The 21,130-nt window shown below is 49.0% G+C and overlaps 1 protein-coding gene across 1 annotated transcript in view; it reads right to left on the bottom strand.

Moving 5' to 3' along the window:
* LOC117884761 (unconventional myosin-X-like) overlaps positions 1–20,649 on the bottom strand; it is a 257,754-nt gene extending 237,105 nt beyond the window's left edge. The window contains exon 1 of the mRNA XM_034785520.1: positions 20,509–20,649. Coding sequence (XP_034641411.1) covers positions 20,509–20,529 — 21 coding nt within the window. The 5' untranslated portion in view covers positions 20,530–20,649. The remainder of the gene's footprint in view (positions 1–20,508) is intronic.
* Between the last annotated feature and the right edge of the window lie 481 nt (positions 20,650–21,130).

The raw sequence follows: 21,130 nt of genomic DNA, 5'->3' as shown, positions 1-21,130 counted from the left end.
CTTCCTCTCACCAAGCCCCTCTGTTTCCTGAGCCCTCACTTCTTTCAGCTGCTCCCAACTTTGGTCCTAGCTACTCCCTCACTCAGGAGTCACAGCAGTAATAGAGAGCTAGACGAGAGACACCAACTTCACAATATACCTCAGACTGGACCCAAAGCATACTGAAGTCAATGCAGAGATTCCCTTTGCCTTCAGTCAAGCTCTAACAATTAGGCCAGTGGCTCTCAACCTTTCCAGACTACTGTCCCCCTTTCAGGAGTCTGATCTGTCTTGCGTACCCCAAGTTTCACCTCACTTAAAAACAACCTGCTTACAAAATACAAACATACAAAAGTGTCACAGCACACTATTACTGAAAAATTGCTGACTTTCTCATTTTTACCATATAATTATAAAATAAATCAATTGGAATATAAATATTGTATTTACATACAAGTGGATAGTATATAGATCAGTATAAACAAGTCATTGTCTGTATGAAATTTTAGTTTGTACTGACTTTGCTAGTGTTTTTTATGTAGATTGTTGTAAAACTAGGCAAATATCTAGATGAGTTGATGTACCCCCTGGAAGACCTGTGTGTACCCCCAGGGGTACGCGTCCCCCTGGTGAGAACCACTGCATTAGGCCACTGATGTGAGGAGACCACTGCCTAACATGCTGACCAATATTTTCTCATTATTTTCTCGTACTTCCCCATCTGATTGGATCCATCTCTTCTCTTGTCTTAGACTTTCAGCTCTTTGGGGGAGGGGCCATCTTTTCTTGTTGCATTTGTGCAGCACCAAGCACAGGGGGGTCTTGGGCCATCACTAGGGCTCCTAGGCACGACAGGAATAATAATTAATATAATCCGCATTCCTTGAAACTCACGCTCTGCTGAAAGCAGTTCTGCCCCTGTGAGGTTTGTTTCCCTCCTCCCCTGTGCTCATGCTCTGCTGACATCTCCCCTTAGGTTAGCGGTCTAATTTAAATGACATTCCTTGGGGCTTCCTTCCATGGCGGCAGCAGCAGCAGCAGCAGGTGGGGGCACAGGGGCTGGGCAACAGGCACATTTTTTAGTTGAAAAATAAATCAAACTTTTGTAGATTCCTTTGTAGCCTACCAAAAACACTCGAGAGATTAAATAATTGGGGTGAACAGCAGCTGCTCACCATGCTGTGAAAAGAAGTGAGAGCAGCACAGCACACGAGAAAGGGGTCTGGCTTTCTCAGAGAAGCTCCCTGTAGTAGGCCAGCTTGTGGGAGATACCCCTTTACTCAGTAGTTTTGTTATTTTATCCAAAAGACCCATCAAGTGAGCTTGGCAAGATTAATTGTTATTATTTAAACAGCTCGGTCTGTACACATGGTGCTTCAAAGGAGTAAATAAACAATGCAGTCTGCGCCAAAGAGCTTGCAATGTATGCTTAGACACAGCCCAAGAGGTGACCGCAGACAATGCGGGCTGGGAGACAGAGCAAGCTCACACAGCAGTTTGACTGGTTTAAGCACCTGGATGATTTGTTTGTGATTGAGGAACTAGTATTTTATTATTGTAATTGTGTGTCTGGGACTGAGGTGACTGGCGGAAGGAAGAAAAGAGGAGTGGGCCAGAAGAGCACAAGGAGGGATAGGCAAAGGAACCAGGGGAGAGAGGATGGAAGCAAAAACAGCAGGACAAATGCAGGTGGCCTGCTGAGACAAGGCAGACACACACAAGGCAAATGGGCTAATCAAGTGACAAGCAGCAGCACCGGAAGCTCCCTAGAAGTGTGGGGAGGCCACCAGTGCATGAACCAGGCTCACCCTCAATCCACCCCTTCCTCCAAGGCCCCACTCCCGTTGCCTCTTCCCCCAAGGCCTTTCCTCACTCCGCCTCTTCCCCCAAGGCCCCTCCCCCACTCCATCACTCATCCTTAAGGCAGGTAAAAAGTGGGAGGGCATAGTCCTTCCACTTTTAAAAGTGATGGAGCCATGGCCTCCTGATTTGGCACCCTGGTGACAAGGCTAGCCACGTGATAGTAGAGTCAGTCAGTTGGCAGCCCTGAGTTGTAAACAATATTGGTAAAGTTATTCCATGGCACAGAGGCAATTAAATATTCATAGTAGAGTCCACAATGTCCCAGCAACTTCACTGAGAAGTTGCATTAGGGAGGGTTTGTGAATTTCTAACTCTCCAATGGAATGAGTGTTTTGCCATTTATGGTCAGAGTTACTTACGCCAGATCCCTTTGCTCTTCACGTCACCCCCATGTCTATTCTATTCCTCACTCTACGTGGCTCCCCGCCCACATGGCACTCCTCTCCCCATTCTCTGCACATATGGTGCTGCCACCTGGTTCCCTTCTCCCTCTTGTGAATGGCTCTGGTCCTTGAGGGGAGCTCATGTTTCCTCCCATGTACCAAAGCTACTAATGAGAGCAACTCTGCTGGCTTCTCACCATTGTTTCCAGATGCTTTTACACGCATCCACACTTTTCATGCCATTAAGAGCTGGGAGTCCCCAGAGGCAGCTGGGGACAAGGAGGAGGCAAGAGTTTGACCTGCCAGCTCTCTGCAAACCATCAGCAAATGCTCTATAGACCCTAATTTGGGATCAGCTGGTCCAGGAACTTGTAATGCTCACCAGTAAGAGCAATTCCATTCTTTTACTAAAGACAGACATTACCCCTACAGGGCTGTCATCACTAGGAACTCTCTTCTTTTCAGGCTTGAAAATACGTACCATATTCAGGGCTCAGATTCAGTCAGTATATGCCAGTCTGATGTACAAGCACCTCTTTCATGCTCATGCTGCCTGCTTATTCTCCAGGATCTAAGCTTTAATTAAAAAAAAAAAAAAAAAAAAAAAAAAGTGATTCTCTATCTACCTGTTATTGTTGCTGAGATACACTTGGCTCACATTTTTGAGACTAACTAATGCAACGACATCTGCCTGAGTCTGCAGATCTAAAACCATAGCCCTTAGACTTCCCCACCGACCTCAGTGAGCACTAATGTAGATACCCAATGAGAGCACTGCTGATATTTCATGCATCTACTATGTATGTAAGGAAAGAGAGTGATCACATTATGAAGATTATGAAGGAAAGAAAGGTGATCAGGAACAGTCAACATGGATTCACCAAGGGCAAATAATGCCTGACCAACCTGATTGCCTTCTATGATGAGATAACTGGCTCTGTGGATATGGGGAAAGAAGTGGACTTTAGCAAAGCTTTTGATATGGTCTCCCACAGTATACTTGCCAGCAAGTTAAAAAAGTATAGATTGGATTAATGGACTATAAGGTAGATAGAAAGCTGGCTAGACTGTCAGGCTCAACGGGTAGTGATCAACGGCTTGATGTCTAGTTAGCAGCCAGTATCAAGCGGGATGCCCCAGGGATATGTCCTGAGGCCAGTTTTGTTCAACAGCTTTATAAATTATCTGGATGATGGGATGGATTGCACCCTCAGCAAGTTTGCAGAGGACACTAAGCTGGGAGGAGAGGTAAATACTCTGGAGGGTAGGGATAGGGACCAGAGTGACCTAGACAAATTGGAGGATTGGGCCAAAATAAATCTGATTGGGTTCAACAAGGACAAGTGCAGAGTCCTGCACTTAGGATGGAAGAATCCCATTCACTGCTACAGACTAGGGACCGACTGGTGGCTAGGCAGCAGTTCTGCAGAAAAGGACCTGGGGATTACAGTGGATGAGAAGCTGGATATGAGTCAGCAGTGTGCTCTTGTTGCCAAGAAGGCTAACGACATATTGGGCTGCATTAGTAGGAGCATTGCCAGCAGATTGAGGGAAGTGATTATTCCCCTCTATTCGGCACTGGTGAGGCCACATCTGGAGTACTGCCACTATTCTGTAGTGGGGGGCCAGTTTTGGGCCCCCCACTACAGAAAGGATGTGGACAAATTGAAGAGAGTCCAGCAGAGGGCAACAAAAATGATTAGGGGGCTGGGGCACATGACTTACGAGGAGAGGCTGAGGGAACTGGGCTTGTTTAGTCTGCAGAAGAGAAGAATGAGGGGGGATTTGAGAGCAGTCTTCCACTCTCTGAAGGGGGGTTCCAAAGAGGATGGATCTGGACTGTTCTCAGTGGTACCAGGTAACAGAACAAGGAGCAATGGTCTCAAGTTGCAGCGGGGGAGGTCTAGGTTGGATATTAGGAAACACTATTTCACTAGGAGGGTGGTGAAGCACTGGAATGGGTTACCTAGGGAGGTGGTGGAATCTCCCTCCTTAGAGGTTTTTAAGGGCTGGTTTGACAAAGCCCTGGCTAGGATGATTTAGTTGGTGTTGGTCCTGCTTTGAGCAGGGGGATGGACTAGATGACCCCCTGAGGTCTCTTCCAACCCTAATCTTCTATGATTCTAAGATCTGTTCAGTCTACTGTGGGCCACTGTTGAGTGGGCTTGGGAGATACTGCCACTTCTTCCCAGCCCCCAATCAAAAAGGAGCCAAATCCAAAGAAAGCTAATGGATTCCAGCAATGCACTTGAGATTCCTAAAACGGAGACATGCTCAAGAAGCCCAATGAGACACATAAGCCTTCCCAAGGGGAAGCCTATTACAGCAGACCCCAGTCTTCTGGTGCATGACTTCTGATGGCACAGTGAATTAGACGTTGGGTAAGTAATGTAGCCACTTTATCACGGCAGCATCATATGGAGCCAGCAAGCACATCCATCCATCCACCGAGATGATACAGGAGGGCAGTCCATAACCAGATGGTACTGTGACGAGTTGGATCATAGAAACCCCCTTGGGGCTGCCAACTGATGTGCCAAGACTACTTCTGCCCCTGCTTTCCTGCCCTGCCAGCTTGGGACTCCAGCACCCGGTCTTGTTGAGCCAGACACGCCAGTCTGCTCCAACACAGACCCAGGGTCTGAACCATGTGCCCCAAAGCTGAAGACTTAACTGAAAGCAGCTTACAGAAGTGTTCCTGTCTTTAACACTCAGATGCCCAACTCCCAATGGGGTCTAAACCCCAAATAAATCAGTTTTACCCTGTATAAAGCTTATACAGGGTAAACTCAAATTGTTCGCCCTCTATAACACTGATAGAGAGATATGCACAGCTGTTTGCCCCCTCCAGGTATTAATACATACTCTGGGTTAATTAATAAGTAAAAATTGATTTTATTAAATACAGAAAGTAGGATTTAAGTGGTTCCAAGTAATAGCAGATAGAACAAAGTGAATTACCAAGTAAAATAAAATAAAACACGCAAGTCTGAGTCTAATACGGTAAGAAAACTGAGTACAGATAAAAACCTCACCCTTAGAGGAATTCCAGTAAGCTTCCTTTTATAGACTAGTCTCCTTCTAGTCTGGGTCCAGCAATTACTCAGACCCCCTGCAGTTACTGTCCTTTGTTCCAGTTTCTTTCAGGTATCCTTGGGGGTGGAGAGGCTCTCTCTTTAGCCAGCTGAAGACAAAATGGAGGGGTCTCCCAGGGGTTTAAGTAGACTTTCTCTTGTGGGTGGAGACCCCCTCCTCTCTCCTATGCAAAGTCCAGCTCTAAGATGGAGTTTTGCAGTCACATGGGCAAGTCACATGACCATGCATGACTGAGGTTCTTACCAGCCAAGCCACATTCCTAGGAAAGCTCCGATGTGAATTGGCATCTTCGAGTTCACTGTTGGCTTAAGTGGTTCTTGATTGGGCACATAATGTGCACACCCCTTTCTCAAGAAGCTGACCAAATGCTTTACTAAGGCTACTTAGAAATCAAGCAAGTATACAGCCAATATTCCTAACTTCAAGTACAAATGATACATGCATACAAATAGGAGGAATGTATTCAGTAGATCATAACCCTTACATAGATGTGTTACATGGCACATCTAGCATAAAACATATTCCAGTTATATCATATATACATTCATAAGCATGTTCCCATGAAGGCTTATGGGGTACACCGTCACAGGCACTCTGTTTGTTCTTGAGTTCCCAAGCAGCAGGACAGGGAGCCCAAGAAGCCCCAACAGAAAATATGTGAGTTAAACTGCCCATAAGCACAGCACATGCTGTTGTAATGAAGAAGGATCATTAAGAACATAAGAACGACCATACTGGGTCAGACCAAAGTCTGAAACCATCTGTTCTACATTCACCAGCACAGTGAGATGAGACAGCCTATCCAGGCCTGCCCTGTCTGAGGAGACAGGACCCAAATCAGATGACATCCCTTACTGGAATGCAAGCCAGGGTCCAAGCAAGAGGTGGCCCCACCAGCCTAAAGCATCCATTCGTGCCTAACCAGCCACCCAGTGTTCCAAAAACATCAACAAAAGCCATATTACCTCCCACCTGTTCTAGCTCGTCTCTCCTCCACCTTGTGTCTGTCTGTCTAAACAGGAGGCGTGAATACCCTTCACGCATCAGCACAGAATAAAATTAATCCTCACCTTTTCATCAAAGAAACGTTATTGTTGAAAATAAGAGTGATAGGTCTTCAAAAGGAGAGAGGCTTTAATAGGTTTTAATTAAGTTTGATTTGCATAATTACTCAATTTCAGTTTCATGTAAATGCTTGAGGGATACGATAGAGGTCTATAAAATCGTGACCGGAGTGGAGAAAATAAAGAATAAAGAAGTGTTATTTACTCCTTCACATAACACAAGAACCAGGGGTAAACCAATGCAATTAATAGGCAGCAGATTTAATACGTACAAAACGAAGTATTTCTTCACACATTGCACTATCAACCTGTGGAACTTTTTGCCAGGAGATGCTGTGAAGATCAAAACTATAACTGGGTTCAAAAAAGAACTAGATAGGTTCATGGGGGATAGGTCCATCAGTGGCTATTAGCCAAGATGGTCAGGGATACAACCCCATGCTCTGAGTGCCCCACACCTCTGATTGCCAGAAGCTGGGAGTGAACGACAGGGGATGGATCACTTGATGATTACCTGTTCTGTACATTCCCTCTGAAGTATCTGGCATTGGCCACTGTTTGAAGACAGGATACTGAGCTACATGGACCACTGGTCTGACCCAGTACCGCCATTCTTATGTTCTTGTTTTGATTTCTTGTTCTTTCTTGTGTTTGATCAAGAAACTTCCAACTTAAGAATTAATGTGTTTAGGTGTTTGCCAAGAAACTGAGTAACCCAAAGTCTCAGTAGGAAAAAAACTGAACCTTGGTATCACAGTTTTAATGCTGGACAGTGAAAGAGTTTAACATCTTAACTCTTTTGGCCCTTGTGATCAATACAACGCTGACTATCCTCTGGATATGACACTGAAGGGGGCTGTGTGTGGTCTCTGCTGAAAGCTAAGAACTAGCTGATTGTCATGGTTATTGCAAGATGTTTGTAAGGGAAACACTTTTAGAGCTGCGTATGCAGGATACTGTGTTCCAGATCTGCTGGGAGTGAAGCCTAGCACCTGAGGCAGGGAAGTCTGAGGTTGACCCAATCAACAGGAGAACAATGAGCATCCCTGGAGACAGCCTGTGTTTACTGTCTGGAGTAGACACAGGCTGGAGATTTACAAAGACAAACCAACCCCAGGAGAGGTCTCAGAAGAGGGGTCCATGGGTCAAGATACAATAGCTTCTGATTGTATAAGAGAAGAAGAAATGGCCCGAGTGGTTCTTCATTCCAGAAGAGTGACTCTACCAGTGGAAGTTGTCTCATGGATCCCAGCTCTCTGAACTGGACAAGTGCTGCAAGAACTAACCAGTGGGTGAGAAATACCTTATCAGTCAGGAAAGGAACTTGTTAAGTCAAGGACAGGGGTTCTCAAACTTCATTGCACCGCGACCCCCTTCTGACAACAAAAATTACTACATGACCCCAGAAGGGGAGACTGAAGTCTGAGCCCACCTGAGCACCGCTGCCCTGGGTGTGGGGGCCAAAGACCAAGACCATGGGCTTCAACCCCAGACAGGGGGCCTGTAACCTAAGCTCCACCGCAATGAGCTGAAGCCCTCGGGCTTTGGCCCCAGGAAGTCTAAACCAGCCCTGGCAACCCCATTAAAACAGGGTCGCGACCCACTTTGGGGTCCCGACACACAGTTTGAGAACCGCTGGTCTAGGACACAGATTGTGTTTTATGCTTTTCTTCTGTAACCTTATGTTTCCAAATCTTTTTACTGGCTTTTATTTGGATCTTTATCCCAAGCTCTGTTAAATAAACTTAATTTTGTTTTACTATAAACTTGCCTAACTGTCTTGTACTACGGAGTGTGTGTTGAGGTGAAACCAGTTACCTGGGCTGCACTATTTCTACAGAGGCAGCGGATTGGTGTACATTGCTAGTGCCCAGAAGACAAGGGACTGGGCACTCAGGTGTAACAAAATGGTATAAAAAAGTGTGTGGGGGGTAAATTGCTAGCCTGCAGAGGGAAAGCGCCGGGCTCACAGCAGAGCAAACGTGTTGCCAGTAGTCAGTGACTGGGAACAGTCTCCCATGGTGGGCATAGGCAAGACTCACTAGCACTGCAAGCAGGTGGTAGTAATTTACCCGACACCTCAGATAATCCCAAAAGCATCACAGAAAGCCAAGCCCAAGGAACCCAGACAGTGGGCATGGTCATATAGTAAATATCTATTCTGCACAAATCTGCTGTGAGTAGCACCTCGAGCACCACCCCCTTCCTTTTCCCACTCTGACCGCTGACCCCACACAGGTGGCTGAACTTTGTGACTTTGTCCTCACCCACAACTATTTAACATTTGGGGACAATATATACCTTCAAGTCAGCGGCACTGCTATAGGTACCCGCATGGCCCCACAATATGCCAACATTTTTATGGCTGACTTAGAACAACACTTCCTTAGCTCTTGTCCCCTAACGCCCCTACTCTACTTACACTACATTCAGGGCCTCAGGCACCAGCTTAACAAGCAGGTGCTTGGGGCGGCCAAGGGAGAGGGGCGGCACCTGCGGCAATTCGGGGACAGCAGGTCCCTCACTCCCTCTAGGAGCGAAGGACCTTCCGCTGAACTGCACCGCCAATCGCGGCTTTTTTTTTTTTTTTTTTTTTGCTTGGGGCAGCAGAAATGCTGGAGCCAGCCCTGGCTACATTGATGACATCTTCATCATCTGCACCCATGGAAAAGAAGTTCTTGAGGAATTCCACCATAATTTCAATAATTTCCATCCCACCATCAACCTCAGCCTAGATCAATCCACACAAGCGGTCCATTTTCTGGACACTACTGTGCTAATAAGCAATGGTCACATAAATACCACCCTATACCGGAAACCTACTGACCGCTACACTTACCTACATGCCTCTAGCTTTCATCCAGGACACACCACACGATCCATTGTCTACAGCCAAGCTCTAAGATACAATCACATTTGCTCCAATTCCTCAGACAGAGACAAGCACCTACAAGATCTCTATCAAGCATTCTTAAAACTACAATACCCACCTGCTGAAGTGAAAAAACAGATTGACAGAGCCAGACGAGTACCCAGAAGTCACCTCCTACAGGACAGGCCCAACAAAGAAAATAACAGAACACCACTAGCTGTCACCTTCAGCCCCCAACTAAAACCTCTCCAGCGCATCATCAAAGATCTACAACCTATCCTGAAAGATGATCCCTCACTCTCACAGATCTTGGGAGACAGACCTGTCCTCGCTTACAGACAACCCCCCAACCTGAAGCAAATACTCACCAGCAACCACACACCACTGAACAAAAACACTGACCCAGGAACCTATCCTTGCAACAAAGACTGATGCCAACTCTGTTCACATATCTATTCAAGTGACATCATCATAGGACCTAATCACATCAGCCACACCATCAGGGGCTCATTCACATGCACATCTACCAATGTGATATATGCCATCATGTGCCAGCAATGCCCCTCTGCCATGTACATTGGCCAAGTCTCTACGTAAAAGAATAAACGGACACAAATCTGACATCAGGAATCATAACATTCAAAAACCAGTAGGAGAACACTTTAACCTGTCTGGTCACTCAATAACAGGCCTGAGGGTGGCAATTTTGCAACAGAAAAGCTTCAGAAACAGACTCCAATGAGAAACTGCTGAACTCGAATTGATATGCAAACTAGATACAATCAACTTAGGCTTGAATAGAGACTGGGAATGGCTGAGACATTACAAACATTGAATCTATCTCCCCATGTAAATATTCTCACACTTCTTATCAAACTGTCTGTACTGGACAATCTTGATTATCACTTCAAAATGTTTTTTTCCTCTTACTTAATTGGCCTCTCAGAGTTTTAATAATATATGGAGATATACCTATTTCATAGAACTGGATGGGACCCTGACAGGTCATCAAGTCCAGCCCCCTGCCTTTACTAGCAGGACCAAGTACTGATTTTTGCCCCAGATCCCTAGGTGGCCCCCTCAAGGACTGAACTCACAACCGTTGGTTTAGCAGGCCAAGGGTTGGTCCTGAGGCCGGTTTTGTTCAATATCTTCATTAATGATCTGGAGAATGGCTTGGATTGCACCCTCCGCCAAGTTTGCAAATGACACTAAATTGGGAGGAGTGGAAGATACTGTGAAGGGTAGGGATAGGATACAGAGGGACCTAGACAAATTAGAGGATTGGGCCAAAAGAAATCTGATGAGGTTCAACAAGGACAAGTGCAAAGTCCTGCACTTAGGACGGAAGAATCCCATGCACTGCTACAGACTAGGGACTGAGTGGCTAGGCAGCAGTTCTGCAGAAAACAACCTAGGGGTTACGATGGACGAGAAGCTGGATATGAGTCAACAGTGTGCCCTTGTTGCCAAGAAGGCTAATGGTATTTTGGGCTGTATAAGTAGGAGCACTGCCAGCAGATCAAGGGATGTGATCATGCCTCTCTATTCCGCATTGGTGAGGCCTCATCTGGAGTACTGTGTCCAGTTTTGGGCCCCACACTACAAGAAGGATGTGGAAAAATTGGAGAGTCCAGTGGAGGGCAACAAACATGATTAGGGGGCTGGAGCACATGATTTATGACGAGAGGCTGAGAGAACTGGGATTATTTAGTCTGCAGAAGAGAAGAATGAGGGGGGATTTGATAGCTGCTTTCAACTACCTGAAAGGGGGTTCCAAAGAGGATGGATCTAGACTGTTCTCAGTAGTGGCAGATGACAGAACAAGGAATAATGGTCTCAAGTTGCAGTGGGGGAGGTTTAGATTGGATATTAGGAAAAGCTTTTTCACTAGGAGGGTGGTGAAGCACTGGAATGGGTTACCTAGGGAGGTGGTGGAATCTCCTTCCTTAGAGGTTTTTAAGGTCAGGCTTGACAAAGCCCTGGCTGGGATGATTTAGTTGGGGGTTGATCCTGCTTTGAGCAGGGGGTTGGACTAGATGACCTCCTGAGGTCCCTTCCAACCCTGCTATTCTACGATTCTATGCTTTAGTCAAGCACAAGTTATTGTACTTGATTCTGGCGTAACTGGGTGAAACTGAATAGCCTGTGCTATACAGGAGGTCAGAGCAAATTATCCAATGGTCCCTTCTGGCCTTAAGCTCTATGAATCTAATCCTGCAATACCCTGTTTGAGACGGGGTGAGCAGCACTGCTCACAGTATCCAGATGAGGCTGCACCACTGACTTATAGGTGGGATTATAATATTTTCCATATTATTCTCCTTCCTATTCATTAAGCATCCTAATATCTTGTTTGCTTTTCGACTGTAGGTCGAATCTTACAGGTTAGAACCTTGTAAGATATATGAGTAGTTCAATTTTTATCCTCCAGTGTGTGTTACTTTCCTCCACAGGTGCATCCAATGTTACAAAGGAAATGCACTTCCTGCAATATTGTATTAGATCATTTACTGAGTAATATGCAATTGTGGCATGAAAGACCACACAGATGCACAAGAAGGCAGAGGGACATTTAAATCTGAATGTCCTGTTTTACAAGATTAAAGTTGTAACCTTAATATTACATTTAAATAGTTAACAAATTTTCTTTAAAATAAAGGGGATATAGAAGAAACACAGTGCCCCATTGGCAATTAGCAAGTTAATACGAGAGATGATGAGCAAAGCCTGAATTGTAAGAAATGGTTTGGTGAGATGAACTGGCAGCTGCAGACTGGCCCACAAGAGAGATGTGTTTTTCCTTGGAGGGCTTCCGTCCAAGAACTGAGCAGACCCAACCTATAGCTAAGCTTATAAGATCTGACAAGGTCACAGCTAATGGGAGTATGGCTGCAGACTGAAGCCCTGGGAAGAGAGTTGACAGGAATAGGAATCGAATCAGTGTAAGAGCCTTCTGCTCTGCAGCCCCTGCTGTCAGGAACAAGGCTCCCTGTCTTACCTGAAATGAGATGGAGAGTCACTCCCTCCTTCCCTTGCTGTGTCCCAACTTCTCCCTACCTCTCTTGCAGTTTATCACTGAAGAGCATTTTCGGGAGATTCACATAAACTGTAAGATTCTACACAGTAGAGATTTGCCTTGAAATACACATGCTTGCCCCAGTAATGCAGAGATCACCAAGGTCATTAATTGCATTCGTTTGTATTAGAAGATGTGGGTTTGGTTTTACTCACAACTTTCAAGTTGGGCATACAGAGTCCACTAGGTAATCCCCTCTCATGGTTACCTTTCCTCTTCCCCAATTCCATATATGTATTACTCTCTGGTTAGACTGTAAGCTCTGCAAGGCAACGACTATCTCTTGCTATGTGTTTGTGCAACACCCACCACAATGGGATTGTGATCCCAATTACAGCCTCTGGGTGCTACTGCAATATAAACAACAACAGTATTTGCCTCCATCCCATTGCACACTCTGCCACCAACACTGCTTGAACGAGGGACAGAAGTGTGGGATGCTTTAGGATAATGGCTACCTTGCAATACCTTCACCACCAAGATCTGGAGAACTGTGTTTTATGCAGCAATACTCCTGTCTCCATCTGACATGTAGCCATCTGACATGTAGCCAACTGGTTGAATGTAAAGACATGTTCACTGACTTGTAACTACAGGACCCCTCCCTGCATGCTGGGCTGCTGTCTGCAGAAGGTGCTTCTGGGAACAGTTCTAGGACCTTGGAAAGTGTGGCTCAGAATAGATCAAATTGTTCCCTGTGAACTAGAGCAAGGACTTCAGAGCCTCTCCTAGGGGAGATCTGAGGATTCCCTGCCACACCAAACCTCCTCCTCCGCACAACAGCCCCCCCCCACACACACACCCCTATAGCAGGAAGGTGCAGAATCTCTGAGTCGCTTCTCCTTCCAAGGCATTTCCTAGCCCAGCAGCTGTTAACACATGGGTGCTCTGCTCATTATTATCTGGAGTGACAGGATATCACATGAGGTCAATGTCAACAAAGTCAGAGTTAACTAACCATTCCCTTTTCTCACCCAGGGAAGAACCAATCACAACAGATAAGGCTCAGTGGGTCCCTCCTGTGCCTCTGGCTACCATCCATCATCTCTCATGGATTCTACCTTACCTGAATTGGGGGGAGAAGGGGTGGGAAGACAGCTGAAGCAGAATTTCTAATTGAATATGTCCGACCAATGACCAAGTCACTCCTTTAATTACCAAGGTGTCTCCCTGCAGTAGCAGGGGATTGGATTCAATGATGTAGGAGGTCACCTCCAGTCCTACATAGAAAGGAGCCAGCATTAACCAGGCCCACTGAATTAAGTGGCGCAGTGAGCCAGCAAGTTTATCACTGCATCATCCCAGCTGAATGCTGCAAAAAAAAGCCTTTTAACCTGTGATAAGTCCTCTGCTGGAGTCAGCTTGTGAGAGCCGTTTGCCTGACCCCTGTTCCAAACTCTCAGTCTGCTCAAATAATTGGCGAACCAGAGGGGGCTGGACTCATCAGATACGTGGGTCATCGTGACCTGCTTGGCCCATTTTCCTATGCTCATGCAGCTCCAGTACAGCCTCCTGTGAGGGCAAATAAGCCAAGACTCTCTTGCTTTAAGGGGACAAGGAGAGATGCCCCTAAAACGCTGACACGTCCCAGCCTACCAGCAGCCGCATGAATACAAAGAGCTTGTCTACATGGGGATAGTCCGGAAAGTTCAGACAAATCCACTAAAGGTGTGACATTAACACGCCTAAGGTAAAGTGCATTAAGCCTGTGTGGGTTTAACCCACACTCTCATTCAGAAATAACACCACCTGGCTCCTGTGCAGCGTTCTTCATCAACAGCTCTCCAGGTGCTTCACACAGAAAGTCAGTGTCATTGTCCTTATTTTACAGATAGGGAAACGGAGGCACTAGGAGGTTAAAGTGATTTACCCAAGATCATCCAGCAGGCCAGTGGCAGAGCTGGGAACAGAGTCTAGGTCCCAGCATCTCAGGCCAAGGTTCTAGCCACTACGAAACAGTGCCTTAGTGCACTGTAGTTTAATCCTCCTTCCAGTGAGCTAAGGCCACATGACTTCTGAACGGAAGCATCCACACAGGGGTTAAATTAGGGTGACCAGATGTCCCGATTTTATAGGGACAGTCCTGATTTTGGGGTCTTTTTCTTATATAGGTTCCTATTACCCCCCATTCCCCGTCCCGATTTTTCACACTTGCTCTCTGGTCACCCTAGGTTAAATGCAATTTAAATTCACACCTTTAATTTATTCGTCTTAACTTTCCTGAATGTTTCTGTGCAGAAAAGCCCTAAGAGGAACATGTCAGTGACTGCAACAGATGCTGCTCATCAGTACAGACTGACCCTGGGACTAACTCAGCGGCCATCACCTGACTGCAAAGAACAGAAGAGGGAAGGGCACAGGGTCTCCTTTAACCCCAGCCCTGACATTCCTGCTCCTCCAGGGGAGTCAGAGAACGAGTCACATCCTCTGGGTCTCACCCACATCCGGCCCACATGCCAGACACGCAGAGAAAGCAGAGTCCATCACCACTCCCTGCAGTGCTGGTCCGCCTGAGCCCCTCCCCCTCACAGTCTGGGCATGGAGCACACTGCAGCAGCCGTGCAGGAAGGCAGCAAAGTGAAGACACCATTTCAGCTCCTCTCTGTAGCCACATTATGCCACTAATGTACAGATCCTAAACCCTGGGTCTGGCTGACCTGTGCTTGGCATATGACTGGGGGGAGGAAGCGGCAAAGGCAGCCGTGCACCAGTTCTCTGCTCTCCTGATCCCCCAGAAACACTGGGGGGTGATTTGGCCCTTGCTCTAAATCAGGGGTCGGCAACCTTTCAGAAGTGGTGTGCCGAGTCTTCATTTATTCACTCTGATTTAAGGTTTCGCGTGATAGTAATACATTTTAACGTTTTTAGAAGGTCTCTTTCTAGAAGTCTATAATATATAACTAAACTATTGTTGTATGTAAAGTAAATAAGGTTTTTAAAATATTTAAGAAGCTTCATTTAAAATTAAATTAAAATGCAGAGCCCCCCTGACCAGTGGCCAGGACCTGGGCAGTGTGAGTGCCACTGAAAATCAGCTCGCGTGCTGCCTTCGGCACGCATGCCATAGGTTGCCTACCCCTGCTCTAAATTAAGGTAGCTTCCAGGTAGCTCTACATTACAACCATCTGCAGTAGGCCTCCAAAGGGCCATCACAGGAGCCAGGGATCACCAGAGCGCAGTGCAGTCTGTCCAGAGCGCAGTGCAGTCTGTCCAGAGCGCAGTGCAGTCTGTCCACCTCTCCCTCCATGGCTCCCTATCCCAGGAGGCAGTAAGAGGCATGATGAAGAGCTGGCTACACTATCTCTGCACCACCCAGTGGTTTCTCACCATAAGTAATTCCCAGCTGGCCAGCTAGACCTACTCTATGTAAGGCTGCTTTGCACCACTGGGGCAGAGGAAACCACCTTAAAAATAAATATAAATAAATAAATTAATGGAGATATCTTATCTCCTAGAACTGGAAGGAACCTTGAAAGGTCATCGAGTCCAGCCCCCTGCCTTCACTAGCAGGACTAAGTACTGATTTTTGCCCCAGATCCCTAAGTGGCCCCCTCAAGGATTGAACTCACAACCCTGGGTTTAGCAGGCCAATGCGCAAACCCCTGGGCTATCCCTCCCCCTAACCTTATCATGGTGGAGGCCCTAGCCCATAATCTTTGGGATCAGTTTACAAAGGATCCAGCTGGTTCTTCCTCTCTGGAATGTTGCATTGCCCTGTGCTTATCACATGGTGTTTACGCTGAATGCCTTGGAGACCAGCAAGGACACGGGGCTTTAAGTTATCCAATGTGAGAGGTGACCATCCCCGTACCTCCTCAGATCAATAGAGCCCTGTGGACACAAAATTTATACCCACATCTGATCTGCGATCCGCAAACATGGTCCATGGATATAAACTGGATATCCGCAGATTTGCAGGGCTCTAGATATAAAATTTGTATCCGCATCCGATCTGCAAACATGGTCCATGGATACCTGCATTCGTGAATATCCACAGCCGATTCTGCAGATATCTACAACTATAAAGCGGATACCTACAGATTTGCAAGGCTCTATAGATCAATTCCCTGGGATAGATTCCACCCCTCCTGCAGCATAAATGGGGTGGAGTTGCCCCCTGTGAAAATCCCAGTGCAGTGCAGCACCGGACTCCAACCCAGCCCCCCACACAATGCCCAGCACATCAGAGGAGTGGGTGAAGACAGCAGAGTTGCCAGAGCGCAGAGCTCCAGCTGTTCTGGTCTGTGGGGAAGGGTACAAGCCACATTCACACACACAGAGCGTGTTTCCTGTGAGTGCAGGTCAGAGTCTGGCCCTTGTCTAAGAGACAAGTTTGCCCTCGTTCCCTAACCTCCTTCACCTTGTCTCCACTAGGATCTTTCATCACAATTCCCTGCAGCTGCAATGGGGGAAGCTGTAGCATAGCCGAGGCTCAGGCATTTTCACAACCATGTTCCCAAGCCCATGTACGCAGCAAATGGCTCTGTCTACTTGGGGTCACATACATACTGAGACAGGCCAGGTTAGGCAGATGCTGACTGGCTGGGTCCAGCTGGGAGGCGAAGAGCTGACAGAGACACACATTTAGAGGATGCTGGGATTCCCCGCTTCAACCTCCCAATTCCATTTAGCCTCTTCCCCAGTCAGCGTGTCAAGCTCCTCGGTGGCTGGTCCTGCTGTTGAGAGGGTAGGAATTTCCCAGCAGCCGAGGGGGTGGAAAAGAGGCTTTGATCAAGGAGCCCCCACCGCAGATAGTGAGTTCCATCTAATTAGATGCAGACACTACAGGCTCCCAGTAGCATTAGGTTAATCAGCTAATGGATGCAGCAGCCCCTGGCCATGTGCTCTGCAGAGAGACCCTGGGGGCAGAGGCCCCCACCAGGAATCTGGGAAAACATCTGTTCTGATAAAGACAGCGAAGTGGGAGAGGGGACAGGACTAAGCCCGTTAACTCAGCTGCTCCGTCTAACCACTGTCAACGGAGAACTCCCTCAAGTCTGGCAGGACCAGTGGTTCCCACTTTACCTAGTGCGAGGGAGGGACCCAGCAAGCAGACACAGGGTTTAATGGCCTGGAAACCAATGCAGGGTGGGAAACTTCCAGTATGAATCCCGGAGAACCGAACTGAAGATCAGCTCACTCAGAGGCGGAGACCCCTAGCAGGAGGCTGACAGAGTTCAGCTATATGCTCCCTTCACTGGATGGAGGCTGCCATGCCCAAGCAATGCAGACATCTGGTGCCATCTCCAGTGATCAGGAAGGGGAGGGAGCCACTTGCAAACACCGAACATCCTTCACCAAAGGAAGTCCTTGGTCTAGGCTCAAAATGCAGATTCACTGGCCAAAGGGGGAGAGAAAGAGAGAGAAAAAACTTAGGGAGGGTCTAGGTCTCTAGGGTGCCAGTCACTGCAGTAGCTAGGCACCCTTACACACAGGCCTCGATTTCCTATTGGACTATGGGGAAGCCTTGCTTTGCAGGGGCTGCCAGGCTCATTAGGGGTTCGCAAAGCATTTGAGAGGCCCAATGAAGAGAGCTGTGACAAGGGAGTAAAGGACTGGTGTGCCTGTCTAGTGGGTGTGAGTGTGATAACGCGGGAGTCCGAGCCATCTGCTGGCACGAAGGTGACTGGGCAATAGCACTGTGGAGGGGCAGGGGAATCACAGACAGGCGCCACTGTGCTGCACACTCCCACACAGTGTCAAGACTCAGCTTCGGGCCTGTGCCACGTGCAGACAGCAGAGCTGCAACACGAACATACAGGGCCAAACAGAGGCAGGAGGAAGCCTGGGCTGCCAGAGCTCCCTTAGGGGGAGTAAACAGACATGCTAGCAGTCCCTGGGTACCCACGGCTCTGACACAGCGAATCCCTCTCTCCCAATGAGCTCCTTCACCCTGAACTAGGAGAACTAAATGCATTTGGAGCTCAGCCTCTCTCAGCAGTTCCCCCAGCACCTATTGCTGCCTACAGGGCTTCTGCAGGCCTCACTAGACTGTCACCTGAGGGGAAAGACCCAAACAGCCCCTCCCACCCACAAACAAAACCCAAATCCCTTCACTTCCCCTCTCAGCATCTGCGCATTCCAAATTAAAAGTGAGACCCCAGATCCACCCAGCAAGGGCACCTGCACTGTGGGCTATTCCTTCAAACAAGGGGCAGGGCACAGAGACAGGGTGGGGGAAGGGGTAGCAAACTCCACGAGCTGCTCCATGCTGGGTGTGAACCACAACCCCCAGAACCTCCCATTAAGTGTGGGGAACAGTTACCTGCCACGGTGCTATTGTTACAAACATACACTTTGCGGCTCTGGACTGCTCTGCCAGGGCACAGGGCATGGAGGGTCAGATACACTGGGCAAGACCATCAAGCCCATGTCCTGCATCCACCAGCAACTAACACCAAATGCTTCAGAGGAAGGCAAGACTCCCACAATGCATCTGGCCAAATGTGCCATGCTTCCCATTGGATGACTTCTCCCTAGATCCTGAGGGGCTAAGCTGACACTCTAAGGCAGGAGGTCTGACTCCCCATCTCGATTGCAAATACTGCAATTGCCGATGGTGCTGTTATCAACAGGCACATAGCACCCACCCCACTCTCACCCTCCCGGTAACCCACACCCTCCACAGCTGCTAACATCACCGTGGGCTCTGACCCTTTTCCCCCAGTGAAGGATCTATGCTGGGCAGCTGCTACAGTGCCCCACACTTTGCAGCGTGGATGCACATTGCCCTAGACACACCAAGACTGCTGGAGGATGCCCACACTACACCATTCAGCCCAGCAGTCATGGCAGGCCACTGAGCATACTCACATGATGCCACGGGGAGTGGCGGTGTTACTGAGACCTGTCAAAATTGTGACCTAGAGCCTCCACTAGTTGGTCGTTTAGATAATGAACACAGAAACGGTCAGACCAATGGTCCGTCCAGCCCAGCAGCCTGTCTCCAACTGCAGCAGGTGCTCCAAAGGGACAGAGCAGAGCAGTTTATCAAGTGATCCATCCCCTGTCATCCAGTCCCAGCATCTGGCAGTCAGAGGCTAAGGACACTCAGAGCCTCCCTGGGGTTGCCTCCCTGCCCATCTTGGCTAATAGCCATTGATTGACCTGTCCTCCATGAACTCATCTAGTTCTTATTTGAACCCTGTTATAGTTTTGGCCTTCACAACATCCCCTGGCAAAGAGTTCCATAGGCTGTGAGACTCATGTGAAGAAGAACTTCTTTTTGTTTGTTTTAACCCTGCTGCCTATTAATTTCATTGGGTGACCCCTAGCTCTTATGTTATGTAAAGGGGTAAATAACAGTTCCTTATTTACTTGCTCCACACCAGTCATGTTTTTATAGGCCTCTATCATATAGCTCCAGGGCTCAGTGGCCCTTTGGGCAGAAGCCGTGCCTCCCCCCGTGGCTTCCCAGCAGTCTGCTGGCACTGCCGCACTGCAAACCAGAGCCTCTTAGCCTTACTGATGACCACGATCAGACTCCTGAACTGACACACACAGTAAGATACTTTCCCAGCCCCAAAGAAACTCCAGGCAAAGGATTCCCATCCCCAGAACATGACTCTGGTGGCTATACAGCAAATCTCTTGGCTGGCTCCACATCACGGGGAAACTGAGTGTTTCCTCTGGTTAGTTCTGCATTTACTGGCCCTGAGTCTGCAAGACCTCTTGGTTCTCGTTCTGGGGCAGTGGGCGCAGGAGGCTGTCGTTTCTCACTGGAGTCTGGACCGGGACTTTACCCTCCCAACACTCACACACGCTTTGCAGCAAGTCTTAGGCTGGTTTTTGCAGCCGCCCCTCAGCTGTGGAATCCGCCCAGCCCCTAACCGGCTCCGAGGCGCTTCTCCAAGCCCTTCCCAGCGCTGCACGATGCAGCAGAGCCGGGCTGAGGGGAGTTTGATGCTGCAGGAGGGGCTGGAACCGGTTATTCGGGGCTGCGGCTGCCCACGCGCTGCAGCAAGAGCTCGGGGGTCTGGGCAGGACCTGGCAACTCCGAGGGGAGATTGCCCCGCTGCAGCGAGAGGGGAGCGAGGGAGCTCAGCCTCGGCCCCTGGGGGGTGGCTTCTCTTCCCCAGTTGGGGGGAGGCCGGTGTGGGGCCAGGTTTCCCCGCACCCCATAAGCATGGCCCCGCTGCCCCTCAGACCCCCCCGAAACTCGGCGCTTCCTACCTCTCGGAAGAAGTTTTCCATTTGCAGCTCTCCCGCCTGGTCCCCGGAGCCGGGTTCCGTCCGGGCGCAGCCCAGGGGCAGGAAAGGCTGGAAGCCTCGGAGCCGGAGCGGGGCGGCCACGGGCAGCTGCTGTCTGGAGCTCACGGCCCCATCCTCGGCTCGCGGCGGGCGGGCGGGCTGGCAGCGCGTGTCCGCGTGAGGCGCAGCGCGTGTCCGTGGATTGCGCAGCGCGTGTCCGTGGATTGCACAGCACGTGCCCGTGGATTGCGCAGCGCGTGTCCGCGTGAGGCGCAGCGCGTGTCCGTGGATTATACAGCACGTGCCCGTGGATTGCGCAGCGCGTGTCCGCGTGAGGCGCAGCGCGTGTCCGTGGATTGCGCAGCACGTGCCCGTGGATTGCGCAGCGCCCCGGCGGCCGAGCAGAGGCCCAGTCCCGCGTCAGGCCCCGAGGTGTCACGCGGGAAGCGGCCCCAGCCCACGCGCGCCGGGTCTGAGCCGCCCGCGGGACCCGCACTCAGCAGCCCCCGGCTGGCTCCGCCCCGCGCCGCCTCATTGGGACCGAGCGCGTCGGGCGGCACCTCCCTGCCCAGAGCAGCGCCGGGCACCGAGCCCCCTGCTCCCC

The sequence above is a fragment of the Trachemys scripta genome, chromosome 11, assembly GCF_013100865.1.
Source record: "Trachemys scripta elegans isolate TJP31775 chromosome 11, CAS_Tse_1.0, whole genome shotgun sequence".
In the NCBI taxonomy this organism is placed as follows: Eukaryota; Metazoa; Chordata; order Testudines; family Emydidae; genus Trachemys; species Trachemys scripta.
This window is presented reverse-complemented; position numbering and strand designations above follow the sequence as displayed.